Below are 18499 nucleotides of genomic sequence, written 5' to 3'. Positions count from 1 at the left end.
CAGAGGACATGAACAGACATTTTTGCAAAGAAGACATCCAGATGTCCAACAGACACATGAAAAAGTGCTCCACATCACTCGGCATCAGGAAAATACAAATCAAAACCACTGTGTGATACCACCTCACACCAGACAGAATGGCTCAAATTAACAAGTCAGGAAATGACAGATGCTGGCAAGGATGCGGAGAAAGGGGGACTCTCCTACACTGTTGGTGGGAATGTAAGCTGGTGCAACCACTCTGGAAAACAGCATGGAGGTTCCTCAGAAAGTTGAAAATAGAGCTACCCTATGACCCAGCAATCACACTACTGGGTATTTACCCTGAAGATACAAATGTAGTAATCCAAAGGGGCACATGCACCTGAATGTTTGTAGTAGCAATGTCCACAATAGCCAAACTATGGAAAGAACCTAGATGTCCATCAGCAGATGAATGGATAAAGAAGATGTGGTGTATATATACAATGGAATACTATGCAGCCATCAAAAGAAACGAAATCTTGCCATTTGCAACGATATGGATAGAACTAGAGGGTATTATGCTGAGCAGAAAAAAGTCCATCAGAGAAAGACAGTTATCTTATGATCTCCCTGATATAAGGAAGTTGAGAGGCAACGTGGGGGGCTTAGGGGTAGGAAAGGAATAAAGGAAACAAGATGGGATCGGGAGGGAGACAAACCATAAGAGACTCTTAATCTCACAAAACAAACAGGGTTGCCAGGGGGAGGAGGAGGGGGGGTTGGGTTATGGACACTGGGGAAGGTATGTGCTATGGTGATTGCTACGAAGTGTGTCAACCTGGCAATTCACAGACCTGTACCCCTGGGGCTAATAACACATTATATGTTAATAAAAAAAATAAAAATTAAAAAAAAAAAGAGAGTACTGTTAATACTAGGATGGCTTATTAAAGGAGGGCCAACTAGGTTAAGGCTTTCATAACTGAAAGAAATGCTTAATGACTTAGAGGTTAGTAAACATAAACTATAATTTTTCCACATCTAAGTATATGGATTCCTTGGTGTCTCTGTTTCTAAGGATTCCATCTTAAGAACCCTTACTCTTAAAAGGACTGGGTAGATCAGTCAAACAATGTCTTCTGCTTGGTCCTAAGTCTCCAGTACCTTTTGGCTAAAGAAAGTTATATGGCTCTTCTTTATCCTATTCCATCCTCATTTCTCTAGGAGATCTCCCTGCTCTATCATCACTGTCTGGGCCATGGAGATATCTGAATAAAGCAGCTCTGTCCAATTTCACACATGTCCTGAAACAGACATCTCTACTACCATGTCCTCTTTCACACATCTCTTTTTCACACATCTCTATTACCATGTTCTGATGATTCCAACAACCGCTGCAACACTGAAGATCCAGTGGCACTTTCACATCCCAATCATCCGCATCAGTGCAACTTCATCTCACTAGAAGCAGTGAGCCTTACAAGCAACTCCTCTCTCCATACCCTCTGCCTACTAATTAATCTCAAAAGTAATCTGCTATTTCTAAACCTATCGAAGAAAACTGAGGCTCAGAAAAATTAAATAATTTATCCAAGAACCCATAACAATAATATTCCTAGAGATTTTAAGGGTATTTATTTTATTTTCTTTTTCATTGAGATATAACTCACACATTAGTTTCTGGTGCCCATCACGATTTCATATTTTGTATATATTGCAAAATGATCACCGCAAGTCTAGCGAACATCTGTCACCATACATAATTATAAATTTTTTCTTGTGATGAGAACTTTTAAGATCTACTCTCTTAGCAACTTTCAAATACATGATACTATTAACTCTAATCACCATTCTGTATATTACAATCCCATGACTTATTTATTTTATAACTGGAAGTTTATACCTTCTGACCCCCTTCACCCATTTTACCCATCCTCTACCCCCAAACTCTGACAACCACCAATTTGTTCTGTATATCTATGAGCTTGGTTTTTTGGTTTTTGTTTTTAGATTCCACATATGAGATCATACTGCATTTGTCTTTCTCTGTCTGACTTATTTCACTTAGCCTAATGCCCTCAAAGCCCATCCATGTTGTCACAGATGGCAAGATTTCATTCTTTGTTATGGCTGAATAATAGTCCATTGTATGCCTGTGTGTGTGTATACATACACACTATATTTTCTGTATCCATTCATCCACCAATGGATAAAGATCTTATTTTTTTTAAGATTTTATTTTTAAGAAATTTCTACACCCAACATGGGCCTCGAACTCACAACTCAGCAATCAAGAGTCACATGCTCTACTGACTGAGACAGCCAGGGACCCCAGACTTTAAAGATATTTTATGCCAATCACCAGTATGATGTGTTTAAGCATTAGAAGTATTTAATAAAGCAAATATATGGCCTTAGTTTTTAGAAAACTTCATTCTTCTCTTCCCTGCTTTATAATGGGCACATTTACATATTATACAACTAAAAAAATTAGTATATAATACAAGTAAAATCATCAAAACAAATAACTGAAACAATAAGAATGAACAGGAACATGAAACTGGAGTTGAGCTGATAACGGCCTATTGCAAGAAAACTATCATTCCTTTTTTTTTTTTTAAGATTTTATTTATTTATTTGACAAAGAGAGAGACAGAGAGAGAGAGAGAGAGAGGGAAAACAAGCAGGGAAGCAGGGGGAGCAAGACGGGGGGAAGCAGGCTCTCCGCCAAGGCAGGAGCCCAATGCAGGGCTCATCCCAGGATCCTGAGATCATGACCTGAGCTGAAGGCAGACGCTTAACAACTGAGCCACTCAAGCGCCCCAAGAAAATTATCATTCTCCCCTAAAATAATGTCCTATCTCTTTAATGTGAACATATATTTCAAAACATTTTGATCAAACAAGAGAGAAGAGTGTGGTCTAAGAACTCTGATGACAACTGCAAATATATGTGAAAGAATATATATAAATGATTATTACAATACAATTATTCCCAACTAAAATACATATTTGGTTTTAAAAAATAAGTTTTAGAGATTATAAACAATTAACATACATTTAACAAACATTACTTTCTATTCACTATGTAATATTACAATGTCCATCAAAGCAATTACTACAATTACCCTTTAAAATGACCTCAACTGCCACTAAAAGAACAAATAAAACGGTCACATATTCACTGCTGCCTATTTTAATCAGAAATTCCTGTTCCTTAGACTCTGAAAAAAGTCATTTTTTTATTCCACGCACAGCCACTGAAGACCTACTGCGTGCCAGGAAGAACTGTGAGAGAGACAGGGACAAAGCATGATCAGTGCTTTCAGCTCTCAGGACGCCTAGAGGCTAAAAAGAGCAGGGAAGCATGAAATAAATGTTTGGGCTCTAAAGCACCTGTAATAGCACCACATTATAGCAGAGCGAAGGAGTCATTTGTTGCACCTAGGGGGCATTTAAAAGTTTTCCTGACAGGACAGCATTAGAATTCAACAAAAAAAGGAAGGAAACAACACTGTTTATACTTAAATGTCAATAAATTATGGCCACTATTATAGAACACAGGCACTTTATAAATTTTATTTCCCTTAATTATCACAACAACCCTTTGGGACGAGCATTTCACAGTGGGAAAACAATGAGGTACAGGATAAACAACTAGCCCACGGTCACATTATCTTGTAATTATGGAAGAGCCAAGAATGAGTCCAGATTTGTGTAACTTGATATTCTTCCCACCACACCAGGCTGCCTAAGCTGAACTTTTTTTTTTTTTAATATTTTGTTTATTTCTTTGTCAGAGAGAGAGAGAGGGAGAGAGAGCGAGCACAGGCAGACAGAGTGGCAGGCAGAGGCAGAGGGAGAAGCAGGCTCCCTGCCGAGCAAGGAGCCCGATGTGGGACTCGATCCCAGGACGCTGGGATCATGACCCGAGCCGAAGGCAGCTGCCCAACCAACTGAGCCACGCAGGTGTCCCTGCCTAAGCTGAACTTAAAGAGTGAGATTTAAAAAGAGGAAAAAGAGAAAACAGAGAAAAAACACAACTGACAGAAGTGATATGAACATGGGGGCGCCTGGGTGGCTCAGTCTGCTGAAATTTCAGTTCAGGTCATAATCACAGGGTCCTGGGATCAAGCCCCTCATCAGGCTCCCTGAGGGAGTCTGCTTGGCAAGTCTCTCTACCCCTCCCCCTCTGCCCCTTCCCCTACTCACCCACGTGCAATCTCTCCTCTCTTTCTCTCTCTAAAATAAATAAATAAATCTTTTAAAAAATCCCATACTGAGATCTACTTAAGATTGTTCCATGATTGAGCCATAAAGAACCTAAATTAAAATTTCAAAAATGTCTAATTCATAAATCCTTTAGTCACTAAAGGCATTCATCAGTTACTTTTTTGTCAAGTTTAACCCATTAATTAAATTTAAGACAACATACAAATATAGTAATTCATTAAACTTTTACTTAACACTCCCATACAGTTCCTCTATATTAAAAAAAAAAACCTGTTTTCTTTATTATAATTTCTTTTTTAAGCTCAAGAATGCCATGGTAATGTTAAACATAGAGCCTGTAATATAAAATGAATCTAAAATAACCAAATTTTACTTTCAACATTGACAGAAAAAAATTTTACCTCTGCATTGTGCTTAGTTGTTATTTCTAATTTTTCCTTCTTAGCCCTGTGGAGCTTCTTTCTGAGTTCAGCAGTGATGTCCAAGTCTGTTTCATTTTTAAACATTTGTTTTATATCAGATGAGGCATTCTTCAACCTATAAAATGAGATAATAAGATTTAATTCTCACTAAGTCTATTCCTGGTATTTCTAATAAGTTATTTTTCAAAATCACAAGCAACATGATATGGTCTTGGGCCTAAAGAAATGTACAATCTAGTAAAAGATGTTGACTGCAAAAGCTAGATAGTGTGTGGCTAGAAACAAACTACCATTTCAAGATGCTACTTAAAGTAATGATTCTATCACAAGCTGTGCAGTTGTGTTTCATTTTTAAGATTTTATTTACTTATTTGAAAGAGAGACAGAGGTAGTGAGAGAGAGAGCGCAAGCAGGAAGGAGAGGGGATGCGGGCTTCCGGCTAAGCAGGGAGCCTGACTCAGGTCCTGATCCCAGGAGTCTGGGAATATGACCTGAGCCTAAGGCAGATGCTTAATTGACTGAGCCACCCAGATACCCCACTGACTGCATACTCGGAAAATACTGAGATCTTTTTACGTTTTTAAGTACTATATTTTATTTATTGCAAGTGTAATAAATATATATTACAAAAAGAAAAAGCATGAGTGACAGAACATAGATTTAGGCTTAAACAGAGCAGACTAGGGGTGCCTCAGTGGCATAGTAGGTTGAACTTCCAACTCTTGGTTTTGGCTCAGGTGTGATCTCGGCATCATGAGATGGAGCCCCAGGATGGGCTCCATGCTGCGTGCAGAGTCTGCTTGGGATTCTCTTGCCCTCTGCCCCCTACCCTACTCTCCCTCTCTCTCTGAAACAAATAAACAAATCTTTAAAAAGAAAAAAAAAGGCAGATTAAAGCCCTCTCTCCCAAAAATTAAAAATTTAATGAAAGTATCAGCAAAGAGAATTTAGAGATAAAAATCCACAAGGAAAAAGAGCACAAAGATGAGTAACAGCTATAAAATATCAGAAGTTGGAATCAGGTGGACAAGTGGTAATTGATTTATATAAGAGAACTGAATTTAAAGCCAAAGATGGGGAAAGCAACCTGATTTACACCCATATTACTTTATTTTACTTTCAGTGTGCCAAAATTCATTGTTTATGTACCACACCCAGTGCTCCATGTAATAAATGCCCTCCACCACCTGGTTTACACCCAAAAGCTCAATTAATTGACAACAGCTTTGAAAACGGGGTAAAAGTAGAGCAAAAACAAGATAATTGGTTGAAAGTCTGCCAAAGAAATGAGATCCTGGGATCCTTTACCCTACACACCACACAACTGGGTACCAATCTCTCTTACTCTGGCAAGCACAAAGTAACAGTTTATTCCCGGGTGAGGATAAAACAGAAGGTCTGTGGATTAGAGACATCAGATAGAAATGGTATAAGACCCCACATCAAAAATAGGAGACTTGAGTCAAAAATTATGCTAGTCTTCTACAACATCTTGTATGCCAGAATAATGGCAGCCAAGCAGAGAATAGAAGGTGAAAACCAGCAAAGTGAAAAAGACCTAAAGATGCTAACGCTGGGGGTTCTTTTTTTTTTTTTTTTTAAGATTTTATTTATTTACTCGACAGAGAGAGATAGAGATCACAAGCAGGCAGAGAGGCAGGCAGAGAGAGAGGAGGAAGCAGGCTCCGCGCTGAGTAGAGCGCCCGATGCAGGGCTGGATCCCAGGACCCCGAGATCATGACCCGAGCTGAAGGCAGAGGCTTAACCTATTGAGCCACCCAGGCACCCCAACGCTAGGGGTTCTTCAACAAACACCTTAACCATATCACCCTATAGAGAATGCCATAAACACAAACCTTACACACTGGGCTTCCAATCAGCTTGTTAGGCCCCTAGTTTTAAATAAGAGAGCAGTGAGCTGAGGATCACCAGAATTTAGGAAGCAAGAGTTTAGAAAGACAGAGACCAAATCAGGGGACAGAGAGGAAGAACCCTCAAAGATTATGCAGGGAAAAGGGAACATAAAAAAGAGGGGGGGGGGAACCTCCAGAAAAATAAGAGAAGAACGAACATCCATAAAACAAAAACTGAATGTGATTGAAAAAAAATGAAATATTCCCAGAACAGAAAACAGAACTCTTGGAAATCAAAATACAAACTAAGGAATGAAAAGCTAAATAAGTAAATGTTAAAAAAAAAAAAAAAAAATCTCCTGGATGCTGAAAAAATACCAAGGGAAAATAATTTCCATTTAGAATTTTATGCCCAACAAGTTACAAGGGAATGAGGAAGACTATTTCAGATCTGCAAGGCTCCAAAACGATTACCTCCCATGAATTTTCTCAAGAAGACCTAAACTGAGAAGGAGAAAGACATGGGATCCCAAATATAAGGAATTCAAGACAGAAAAAACAGCAATGGAATTTCTAGGAGAGTGAAGAAAGGAACAGCAGGTGACAAGTGTGACCCTGAGACGAAAGCACAACACCTAATGGGCAATGTGTCCCAGCTGGACTACTGGACTGGCCAAAGCCTCCAGGAGTGACTTCTTGAAGAAGATGCACACAGAAGACAAAAGAAGGCTTCAGGGGGCTGGGTGAAAGCGGTGAAGGGGATTAAGAATACACTTATCTTGATGAGCCCCAGGTAACGTATAGAATTGCTGAATCACTGTATTGTACATCTGAAACTAATATAACACTGTGTGTTAATTGTGTTAGAATTACAATTAAAGATAAACCCAGAGGGGGGCCTGGGTGGCTCAGTGGGTTAAGCCTCTGCCTTCGGCTCAGGTCACGATCCCAGGGTCCTGGAATGGAGCCCCACATCAGGCTCTCTGCTCAGCAGGGAGCCTGCTTCCCTTCCTCTCTCTCTGTCTGCCTCTCTGCCTACTCGTGATCTCTGTCAAATAAATAAATAAAATCTTTTAAAAAAATAAAATAAAGATAAACCCAGAATACTTCAACTGTCTGAACATACTGAAAGATTTATGCCACTTGACTGGAGTACGAAGCTGAATTCATGATAAATTCATAGAAATTAAGCAAACTAAACAATCAATGAAACAATGATCAAATCCAAGGAAAACAATGTACGAAAAAGACAAAAAAAAAATTTCTAAATGGAGAAAATCAACTGGAAAGTTTTTTAAATTATAATAATGTAAACATGAAAAACTAAATATAGAGAGGACAGAAAAAGGAGGGAAACATGAATGAAAACTAAATCATGATCTTTTGTAGTGTGGGCAATCAGCAGAATAACAGCTAAACCTGAAAAATCAAATAGCAATATAAAAAAAATTTTTGAGAGCTTTAGATCTTAAAAATCATTTCATAATGGTGACAGTGCTGGCTTTGGCAGCACATATACTAAAATTGGAACGATACAGAGATGAGTTTGGCCCCTGCACAGAGTATAGTGACAGATGGCAGCCACACTTTTCGTGAGCACAGCGTAACACAGACTTGTTGAATCACTATCTTGTACTGAAATTGATGTATCATTGTGTGTCAACCATACCTCCGTACAAAAAACACAAAATTTTAAATAAATTAAATCAAATTAAAAATATTTTAAAATAAAAATCATCTCAGAGTTGAAAATGATTGTTTCTAGAGATCAAGAGGGTAATTTGTCACAAGCAAATGAGCACTGCTCTTTTTTCCTAATGTCAGTGAGTAAGCCTTTCAGAACATGAGATTCTTTAAATAACATACCTATGTAACTTTAATTTTTTTAAGATAATTTTTTAAGATAAGACTAAAATAAAACAACACAAGAGAATCAATGAAACCAAAAGTTGGCTCTTTAAAAAGATCGACAAGCACTCAGATCCGCTGAGCACCTGGGTGGCTCACTGGATTAACCATCTGTCTTCCGCTCAGGTCATGATCCCAGAGTCCTGGAATCAAGCATCTGAGCATAGGCTCCTTGATCAGCAGAGAGCCTGCTTCTCCTTCTCCCACTCCCCCTGCTTGTGCTCTCTCTTTCTCTCTCTCTCTGTCTTACAAATAAATAAAATCTTTACAAATAAATAAACAAATATGAAAAGATCAACAAACTTGCTAAACTTTGGCTAGATTGACAAAAAGAGAGAAAAGATTCAAATTATAAAAATAAAGAATGAGAGAGGAAATGACACTACCGACCTAAAAGGATTATAATAAAATGAACAACTTTATGCTGACAAGTTAGACAATGTAGATCAAATGGACAAATTCCTAGAAAAACTGACGTTATCAAAATTAACCCCAAAAGAAACAAAATCTGAATAGATCTATAAGAGCTAAAGATATTGGATTAATAATTTTACAAATCTAGGGACGCCTGGGTGGCTCAGTTGGTTAAGCAGCTGCCTTCGGGCCGGAGCGTTGGTGGTATAGTGGTTAGCATAGCTGCCTTCCAAGCAGCTGCCTTCGGCTCAGGTCATGATCCCAGCGTCCTGGGATCGAGTCCCACATCGGGCTCCTTGTTCTGTGGGGAGCCTGCTTCTCCCTCTGCCTCTGCCTGCCACTCTGTCTGCCTGTGCTCTCTCTCTCTCTCTTTCTGACAAATAAATAAATAAATAAATCTTTAAAAAAAAATAATAATTTTACAAATCTAAACACAAAGAAAACTCAAATCCATATGGCTTCCCTAGTAAATTCTACCAAACATTTAAAGAAGAAATAATATCAATCCTCACTTTAGAAGAGGTGGAGACACTCCCCAGCTCATTCCATTAACCCAGATTACATAAGATCAAAGTGAGTCAGCACAAGAAAGGAAAACTACAGTCCAGTATCCCTCATGAACAGAAATGAAAAAAATCGTCAACAAAACATTAGCAAACCAAATCCAACAACATCTTAAAAGGATTACACAACATGACCTAGTGGGATTTGTCCCAAAAACAGAAAATTGACTTAATGTCTGAAAATCAATTGATGTAATATATCATTTTACTAAAATAAAAAATAAAAATTACATAATCATCTCAATAGATATAGAAAAAGCACTTGATAAAATTCAACATCGATTCGTGATTTTTTTAAAAATGCAACAAACTAGGAATTCAAGGAAATTTACTTAATCTGGTAAAAAGCTTCTATGAAAAACTTACAAGTGGCATACTTATTGGTGAATGACTGAAAGCTTCCCCTAAGACTGGGAACAAAACAAACCTGTCCACTTCTATTTGAGACTGTACTAGAGGAGGGAGGGAGGGAGGAAGGAAGGAAGGAAGGGAGGGAGGGAAGAAGGAGGAAAGAAAGGAAGGACGGACAGACAAGCGGGCATATATATATTAAAAGGAAAGAAATAGAACTATCCTTTTTTTTTTTTTTTTTAAAGTAAGCTCTATGCCCAAAGTAGAGCTTAAACTCACGACCCCATGTTCTACCAACTGAGCCAGCCAGGCTACTCAAAAGTAAAACTGTCCTTAATTGCAAAGGACATGATCCTGTAAAAATATCCTAAGAAATTCATTAAGAAACAAAAACACTGGAACTAAAACAATAATTTTAGCAAGGTCACAGAATGTAAAAATCAATATACAAAAATCAATTACATTTCTACATATTAACAATGAATAATTCAAAAATGAAGTTTAGAAAAATAATTCCATTCACAATAGCATCAGAAAAATAGATTTAGAGGGAGCCTGGGTGGCTCAGTAGGTTAAGCCTCTGCCTTTAGCTCAGGTCATGATCTCAGGGTCCTGGGATAGAGAGCCCCGCATCAGGCTCTCTGCTCAGAGGGGAGCCTGCTTCCCCCTCCCCCTCTGCCTGCCTCTCTGCCTACTTGTGATCCCTGTCTGTCAAATAAATAAATAAAATATTTTAAAAAATAATAATAATAAAAAATAAATAAAAATTAAAAAAAATAAAAAATAAAAAATAAAAAATAAACAAAAAAAAGCAAAAAAGGAGACATGTAGCTCATTGGTAGCTCATTGTATCATACTTGAGACTCTAGAAATAAACTTATATACATTTGGTCCATTAATTTTCAACAGAGGTGTCAAGACAATTCAGTGGGGAAAAAACAGTCTTATCAATAAATGGTGCTGATAACAACTGGATAAAAACATTAATTTACACCCTCACCTCACACCATACATAAAAAGTAACTTAAGGGGCACCTAGGTGGCTCAGTGAGTTAAGTGTTGGACTCTTGATTTCAGCTCAGGTCATGATCTCAGTGTCATGCTTAGGTTCTCCCCCTTTGTCACTTTCCTCTCCGCCCCCCCCATGCTCACTTACAGATGCACTCCCTCACTGAAATAAATAATTTTTTAAAGAGTTTATTTATTTATTTATTTGAGAGAGAGAGAGAGAGAGAGAGAGAGAACGTGCGCACGCACAGGCACACACATGCAGGGGGCATGGGCAATGGCAGAGAACAAGCAGACTACCTGCTGAGCAGGGAGCCAGATGAAGAAGAGCTCAATCCCAGAACTCTGGGATCACAACCTGAGCCAAAGGCAGACACTTAACCAACTGAGCCATCCGGGCTCCCCTAAAATAAATAAATCTTTAAAACAAGAAGATTCTCTCTCCCTCTCCATCTGTCCGTCCCCCCAACCCCCTACATGCATGCTTGCTCTCTAAAAAAAAAAATAGTAAGTTCAAATGGAGCATAGACCTAAATGTAAAAACTGAAATTATAAAACTTCTAGAAGAAAACATAGGAGAAAAATCTTCATGACCTAAAGTTAGGCAAAGATTTCATAGATACAAAACCAAAAGCACAATCCATAAAGGAAAAGAATTGGAAGGGCACCTGGCTGGCTCAGTCGGTACAACATGTGACTCTTGATCTCAGGGTCATGAGTTCAAGCCCCATATTGGGCATGGAGCCTACTTAAAAGAAAAAAAGAAAAAAGAAAAAAATTGGACTTTATAAAAATTTAAAACATTTGCACTTCTAAAGACATTATTAAGAAAATGAAGTCAAGGGGCGCCTGGGTGGCTCAATGGGTTAAAGCCTCTGCCTTCAGCTCAGGTCATGATCCCAGGGTCCTGGGATCGAGCCCCGCATCGGGCTCTCTGCTCAGCAGGGAGCTTGCTTTCCTCTCTCTCTGCTGCCTCTCTGCCTACTTGTGATCTCTGTCTGTAAAATAAATAAATAAAATCTTTAAAAAAAAAAAAAAAGAAAATGAAGTCAAGCCAACAAATGGGAGATAATATGTGCAATTATATATCTGATAAAAGACAAAAGACTTGTATCCAAAATAAATTTTAAAAAATGCTTAAAGCTCAACAGCAAAAAGACAACTAATTTAAAAACGAGCAAAACGAGCCAAAGATCTGAATAGGCTTTTCACCAATGAAGATATACAAATGGCAAAAAAATCACATACAGGATCTCATTACTCATTAGGAAAATACAAATTAAAGGAATCTACCCAAGAGAAATGAAACCATCCCCACACAAAGGCTCGCACACAAATGCTCAGAGCAGCATTATTTATAACAGCCAAAAAATGGAAACCACCTAAAAGGCCATGAGCTGATGAGTGGGTAACCGGAATGTGCTACAGCCATACAACAGAATACTACCCAGCAATAAAAAAGAAACAGTACTGATACCTGTTAACAACATGATAAGCCTGCAGAACATGCCTAGTGAAAGAAGCCAGACACAAAAGACCACATACGGTATGATTCCATGTGTATGAGTTGTTCAGAAAAGGCAAATCTACAGAAAGTAAATTAGTGGTAAATAGCAAAGTTTAACTTCATTTAGCCAGATTCTAAAATTCTGAAGAGCAATGTAGTCATTAAAAATCAGGACAGACATGATCCTGGGGTCCTGGGATCGAGTCCTGCATCAGGTTCCTTGCTCAGCAGGGAGCTTGCTTCTCCCTCTGCTTGCTGCTCCCCCCTGCTTGTGTGTGCTCTCGCTCCCCCTGACAGATAAATATATAAAATCTTAAAAAAAAAATGAGAGATACTTGTATGGCAAGATGTTCCCTCCAAAAGTGAAAACGTTTTTACTGAAGTCAAAAGTTTATGTTTTATTCACGTATTTCATACCTTGCTCCACAAAAGATTGAAGGTAGCTTCTAAAGATAGGTGGAAAATGTTTCTGTGGCAAATCCTATTTATAGGTGAAGTACATGTTAGTCATGGTCCTTGCCCCACCCACACATCCTTGCTGAAAAGGCAGTCTAGATCAGTTCTTCTCAAACTAAGTAGGAGCAAGGACTCTTCCCCCCAACAAATGGTGCTTTTGTAAAATATATTTAAAATAACTAAAATAACTATCTTTAAAATGACTAAACAAGAAATTTTTTTATTAACATACAATTTATTATTTGTTTCAGGGTTTCTGTGATTCATCAGTCTTACACAATTCACAGCACTCATCACATCACAGCACATACCCAATGCCCACCCCGCAGCCACCTCATCCCTTCCACCCCTCCCCTCTGGCAACCCTCAGTTTGTTTCCTGAGATAAAGAGTCCCTTATGGTTTGTCTCCCTCTCTGGTTTCATCTTGTTTCATTGTTCTCTCCCTTCCCCTATGATCCTCTGTCTTGTTTCCCAAATTCCTCATAGTGAGATCATATGATAATTGTCTTTCTCTGATTGACTTATTTCACTTAGCATAATCCCCTCTAGTTCCATCCACCCCATTGCAAATGGCAAGATTTCAGGCTTTTTGATGGCTGCATGGTATTCCATTGTGTGTATACACCACATCTTCTTTATCCGTTCATCTGTGGAGGGACATCTGGGCTCTTTCCATAGTCTGGCTATTGTGGACACTGCTGTTATAAACATTGGGGTGCAAGTGCCCCTCTGGATCACTACATTAGTATCTTTGGGGTAAATAACCAGTAATGCAATTACTGGGTTGTAGAGTAGCTCTATTTTCAACTTTTTGAGGAAACTCCATGCTGTTTTCCACAGTGAACAAGAAATTGTTTAGAAAAGAAATTTTAAAAAGAGATCAAATGCAACCCCAAGTGTTTTATTACTAGATTTAACAAACAGAAAATTACTCTGCTACATGATTATAAAAGTTTCTAAACACTTTCAATTTCTTTTTTAGTTCTTTGTAAACCAAAACACTTTGGACTGCACTCTCTGAATTGGCTCAGTTTTATATTCTAGACTCAGAGTTTTCTATTTTTCACATCAGAGGTGAATCAACCCAAAGCAGGCACCTCACCCAAAGGCAGATATCAAGGGTACAAAAAAGAGGAACAGCGGCAATTCTTGGAACATAAACTCCAAGTTCAAGAGCAGTGGAACAGGAGCTAAAACCCAAAGAAGGCCTTGAGAGTAGCCATGAACTACCGCTGGGGCGCGAAGTTAGAACAACTGGAGTTACAGAGATCAGGGCAGGCCAGAGTAATGACCACACACAACTGGGAATAAGCAAAACAATGAGAAGGAGAAAAGACTGGAAAAGGAGAGAAGAATAAGCGGTTCTCTAAGGGCAGGAGAAAGTACATACACTGACTTTCAGGGATGAGTTAACAAAGGAGCACAGACCACAGCATACACTCCCTACATCCCGTTCCTGTTGCTGGATGCATCCTGCCTGCTCCTCCAGGCACCTGAAGCTTTGGCCTCCCTTAGCACACGACGAGAATCCTTACAATCAGCACCCCCAACCACTGACTTCTCCCGGCTACCCGCAACCCAAAAGCACTCCCCGACTACAGGAAAGGACGGGTGGCTTACCTTTGGGCGTCACCAGGGGCATTACTTGAAGCGTTTAAACTCATGGTAAGTCTCTTCCAACTCTCTGAAAACAGCCCACTATTTCTGAGTCGTGTACTTCGTTATTGAGGATTATACCTGTCCCAGATGTCTGTGGCTTACAGGTTAGATGGGCTGAAGTCTGTTAAAATAGTAAACAATGTAACAGTGAGTTGTATGAGTTATAATAAGAGTCCTGAGACTATGAGTGATTTTTGTCTTTTCATTCATCTTACTTGTATTTTTTTTTCAATTTTATTTATTTATTTGAGATAGAGCATAAGCAAGGAGGAGAGGGAGAAGCAGACACACCACTGAGCAGAGAGCCCGACACCAGGCTGATCCCAGGACCTGAGGGGAAGGCAGACACTAAACCAACTGAGACACCCAGACCCACCTTACTTGTATTTTTAAAATTATTTTATAACAAACATGAAAACATTTAAAAACTATTATGTTTATTTTTTTTTTAAGATTTTATTTATTTGACACAGAGAGAGAGAGCACAAGCAGGGAGAGTAACAAGCAGAGGGAGAGGGAGAAGCAGATGCCCACTGAGCAAGGAGCCTGATATAGGGTGTGATCCCAGGCCCTGGAATCACTACTGGGCCAAAGTCAGCTGCTTAGCTGAGACACCCAGGCACCCCTGATTTCTTTAAAAAAAAAAAAGATTAAGGGGCACCTGGGTGGCTCAGTGGGTTAAAGCCTCTGCCTTAGGCTCAGGTCATGATCTCAGAGTCCTGGGATCAAGCCCCACATCGGGTTCTCTGCTCAGCAGGGAGCCTACTTCCCTCTCTCTCTCTGCCTGCCTCTCTGCCTACTTGTGATCTCTGCCTGTCAAATAAATAAATAAAATCTTTAAAATAAATAAATAAATAAAAATAAAATAAAAAAAAGATTAGAAGCAAAAATGACAAAATGTTAAAAAGATATTCCTTATTATACAAAAAAATTCTATTAGATTATTTTAATTTCTCAAATGAAGAGAAAATTTTTTCTTTTTTTCAAGATTTTGTTTATTTATTTATTTACTCAACAGAAAGAGAGCACAAGGTGGGAGATGGGCAGAGGCAGAGGGAGAGGCAGACTCGCCACTGAGCAGGGAGCCCCACATGAGCCCCAATCCCAGGACCCCAGGATCATGACCCGAGCCTGAAGGCAGATGCTTAGCCAACTGAGCCACCCATGCCCCAAGAAAAAATGATCTTAATAAAATAGTGACAAATTAATCTTGAACTAGAAAAGGAATGTAGAGCCTATTTCTAGAGAATAGAATGCAGTTTGAAAGAAAATGAAATCCAGGGACATTTTTAAGTCCCTAAAGCCATTTTCATAAATGATATATTTTTAATGCAATGCTACAATCAATGAGACCAAAGTACTTCCCACAAATGATCTCATGGTAATTTTCAAAGTCCTTATGTTAAAGATCAAGGAGGAATAAGGAAATAAGGAATATGGAAAGAGGAGAATAGTTGTCACTTACACTGGCCTGTCTAGAACTTTCTTCTATGGGAGGTACTCCAAATTATACAAAGCTAACCATTTAAAGTAAGTTGCTTTTATACGCACACACACACACACATACATATGTGTGTGTATGTATATATATATATATATATATGGTATGAAGGAATCTCTGAGTGAATATTTTAAACAGATAACAAGGATTAAGTTCAGACAGACACAAATATCAAGATCTCACAAGCATCTCTTGGTATTCCTAGCAGAACTCCAATAGCCTAAGAAAGACCATAAGCTTTGGATTCAGAGGGATCTGAGTTAGGATGCCTTTAAGTATCTTCCAAGTGTGTGGTCATGAGCAAGTCATTTACACTCTCTGCACTGGTTTCCTCAACCATAAAAAGGGGATAATTACATCAATCTCATATATTTGACATTTAATATATACAGCATTATACAATGCTCAGTCATTGTAAGTTTCTAACACGAATACAAAACCTCTGGGAAAATATTATAGTCCCTGATAAAGGAAGGGAGTAAGTAATAGTTAAGGTGATTTGGTCTAGGTGAAAGATGTATCAAAAGAATTATTTAGTAGAATTATCAGTGTACAGGGATATCTAGAAGAAAAAAAAAAAGCTAACTCTCTCTCCCTGCTCCTAATAAACCCTCAAAGATGTCACTGAAAGAAAAGCCAACCAAGATGGAGACAAAACCAAGGTGCTACGAACTGAGTAATGATTTCTACAGACACCCACCAACAGATCTTTGAAACAGTGAGTTAGCTGATACTAGAATACTTTGCCCCAGAACAAAGAAGATGGAGTTTTTACCAAGATAGAGGGAAAAATCCTATTTCTCTAGGGACCTGAAAGACTAAGTTTGGAAACAGTGGTAGACAAACATACCACTGTCGATTTATTGAGCACCTAATACAGTGAACCCTGATCCTTACAACACTGCAATGTAAAAACTGTCCTACCTGAGGTTTATTGTCCTCACTGCAATTAAGGAAGCTCATCTGATTCAAAGAGGCTAAATGACTTGCTTATGGCTAGTCTGCTACTAAATGGAGGATACTAAAGACTCAAGCTCTTCTGATACTGAGTCCCAGAGTCTTTTCACTTTACCACCATACTCCCAAAGATCAGACTCCAGAAAAACTGTCTTCAGAATGGAAGTTAAAGAATTAAAACTTAGAATGGAGTCCCGGGCTCAAAAGCATGTTTGTAAAATGTTTCTACTTTTATGCAAAAGATCAAACACACACGGGTATGCATATGTGTCACAATAGGCACAAACAGAATCTCTCACCCACAAGAAAAGAATTTACATAGATAGGACTTTAATAATGTCTGCTGTGTTTTGTTTTGGCTTTATTTGGGGCAGAAAACTGTGGGAAGAGGTAGTTAACCAAATTTTAATAAAGTTGTTTCAATAAAGCTAAACTGAAGAGAATCTTTTTTTTAGCCCATCATTTTGGTAGCTAACATCTTCAAATGGGAGTAGTCTTCTAGAGAGAAAAGTGTCTTCTATGGCTCAGGAGCAAGTTTCATCAATTTCCAGATCATTGACACAGATAATGTGGTAGACAGATGGTCCCCACAATCTTGGCCCCCACTGGTATTTTTCTCTCGTATAATAGCCCCCCCTTTGCTGTGGGCAGAACCTGTGACTTGCTTCTGACCAAGAGAATATGGCAAAGGGATGGTGATATGTCACTCCCATGATTACATTATGTTATGTAAGACTCTGTCTTAAAAGACCAAAATGACAATCTCCCGTGGGGCATGAAGAAGCAAAATGCCATGCTGGGAACCACCTACAGAGAGGCCTACAAAACTGAAACAGCAGGCAGCCTCCACCCCGCAGCCAGCAAAAAGCTAGATGCCTCAGTCATACAGATGCCAACAGGACACAAATCCTGCCAACAATCGAAATAGGCTGCGAAGTGGATTCTTTCCAGTCAAACCTCCAGATGAGAACACAGCCCAGCCAGCACCCTGACTGCAGCCCAGTGAAACTCTGAACAGAGGATCCACCTAAGCTGTGCCCAGATTCCTGACCTAGGTGCTGTTTCAAGCCATTAAGTTTGTGGTAATTTGTCCTACACCAAAAGAAAACGAATACGGGGTGGGGGGGGGGGGCATCTGGCTGACTCAGGCTGAAGAGGATGCGATTCTCCATCTCAGGGTCATGAGTCTGAGCCCCACATTGGGTATAGCGATTACTAAAAAATAAATAAACTTCAAAAAAAATTAATATGGATAAGAAATTTGGAAAACACTCTTGTGGGGTTAAGAAGAAAAAGAAGTTGAGGGACAAGAAAGGTACAAAAATGAGTTCTCACATCAGCCCTGCCTGCATGTGTCTTTCATAAAGTCATTATTCTACAATTTATTAATTTAAATGAGGGACATTGTAAAAACTATCTAAGGTAATTAGAGAAACTAAAAAATCTAATTTACATTTCTGTTTACAACAAAAAGCTACAAAATACAAATGAATAAGGGCAAACCACCAACAGCCACAAAACCTATATGGGAGCCACAGAAGTATATAAGGAGGAGAAAGCAGAGTATGGAAATAACAAGGCTACATCTGAAAGAACACCAAAAAGAGCCAGCAGATATTCAGTGGGGAGCACTGCAAGCCAATCTGGGAACAGCAGATGAATCTGAGAGAAGTCTGCCCGTTCCACAAGTCAGCATGCCATAC

At 38.9% G+C, this 18499-nt stretch overlaps 1 protein-coding gene across 2 annotated transcripts in view; it reads right to left on the bottom strand.

The window, feature by feature from the left end:
- LOC111156618 (coiled-coil domain containing 171) overlaps nucleotides 1-14343 on the bottom strand; it is a 284698-nt gene extending 270355 nt beyond the window's left edge. For both annotated transcript variants that reach the window (XM_022517612.1, XM_022517611.1), the window contains exons 1-2: nucleotides 14300-14343; nucleotides 4598-4733 (exon numbers count right to left, since the gene is read on the bottom strand). In XM_022517612.1, the coding sequence (XP_022373320.1) occupies nucleotides 4598-4733; nucleotides 14300-14343 (180 nt within the window). The remainder of the gene's footprint in view (nucleotides 1-4597; nucleotides 4734-14299) is intronic.
- Between the last annotated feature and the right edge of the window lie 4156 nt (nucleotides 14344-18499).

The sequence above is a fragment of the Enhydra lutris genome, unplaced genomic scaffold, assembly GCF_002288905.1.
Source record: "Enhydra lutris kenyoni isolate GAN:26980312 unplaced genomic scaffold, ASM228890v2 scaffoldscaffold47, whole genome shotgun sequence".
Taxonomy (NCBI): domain Eukaryota; kingdom Metazoa; phylum Chordata; class Mammalia; order Carnivora; family Mustelidae; genus Enhydra; species Enhydra lutris.
This window is presented reverse-complemented; position numbering and strand designations above follow the sequence as displayed.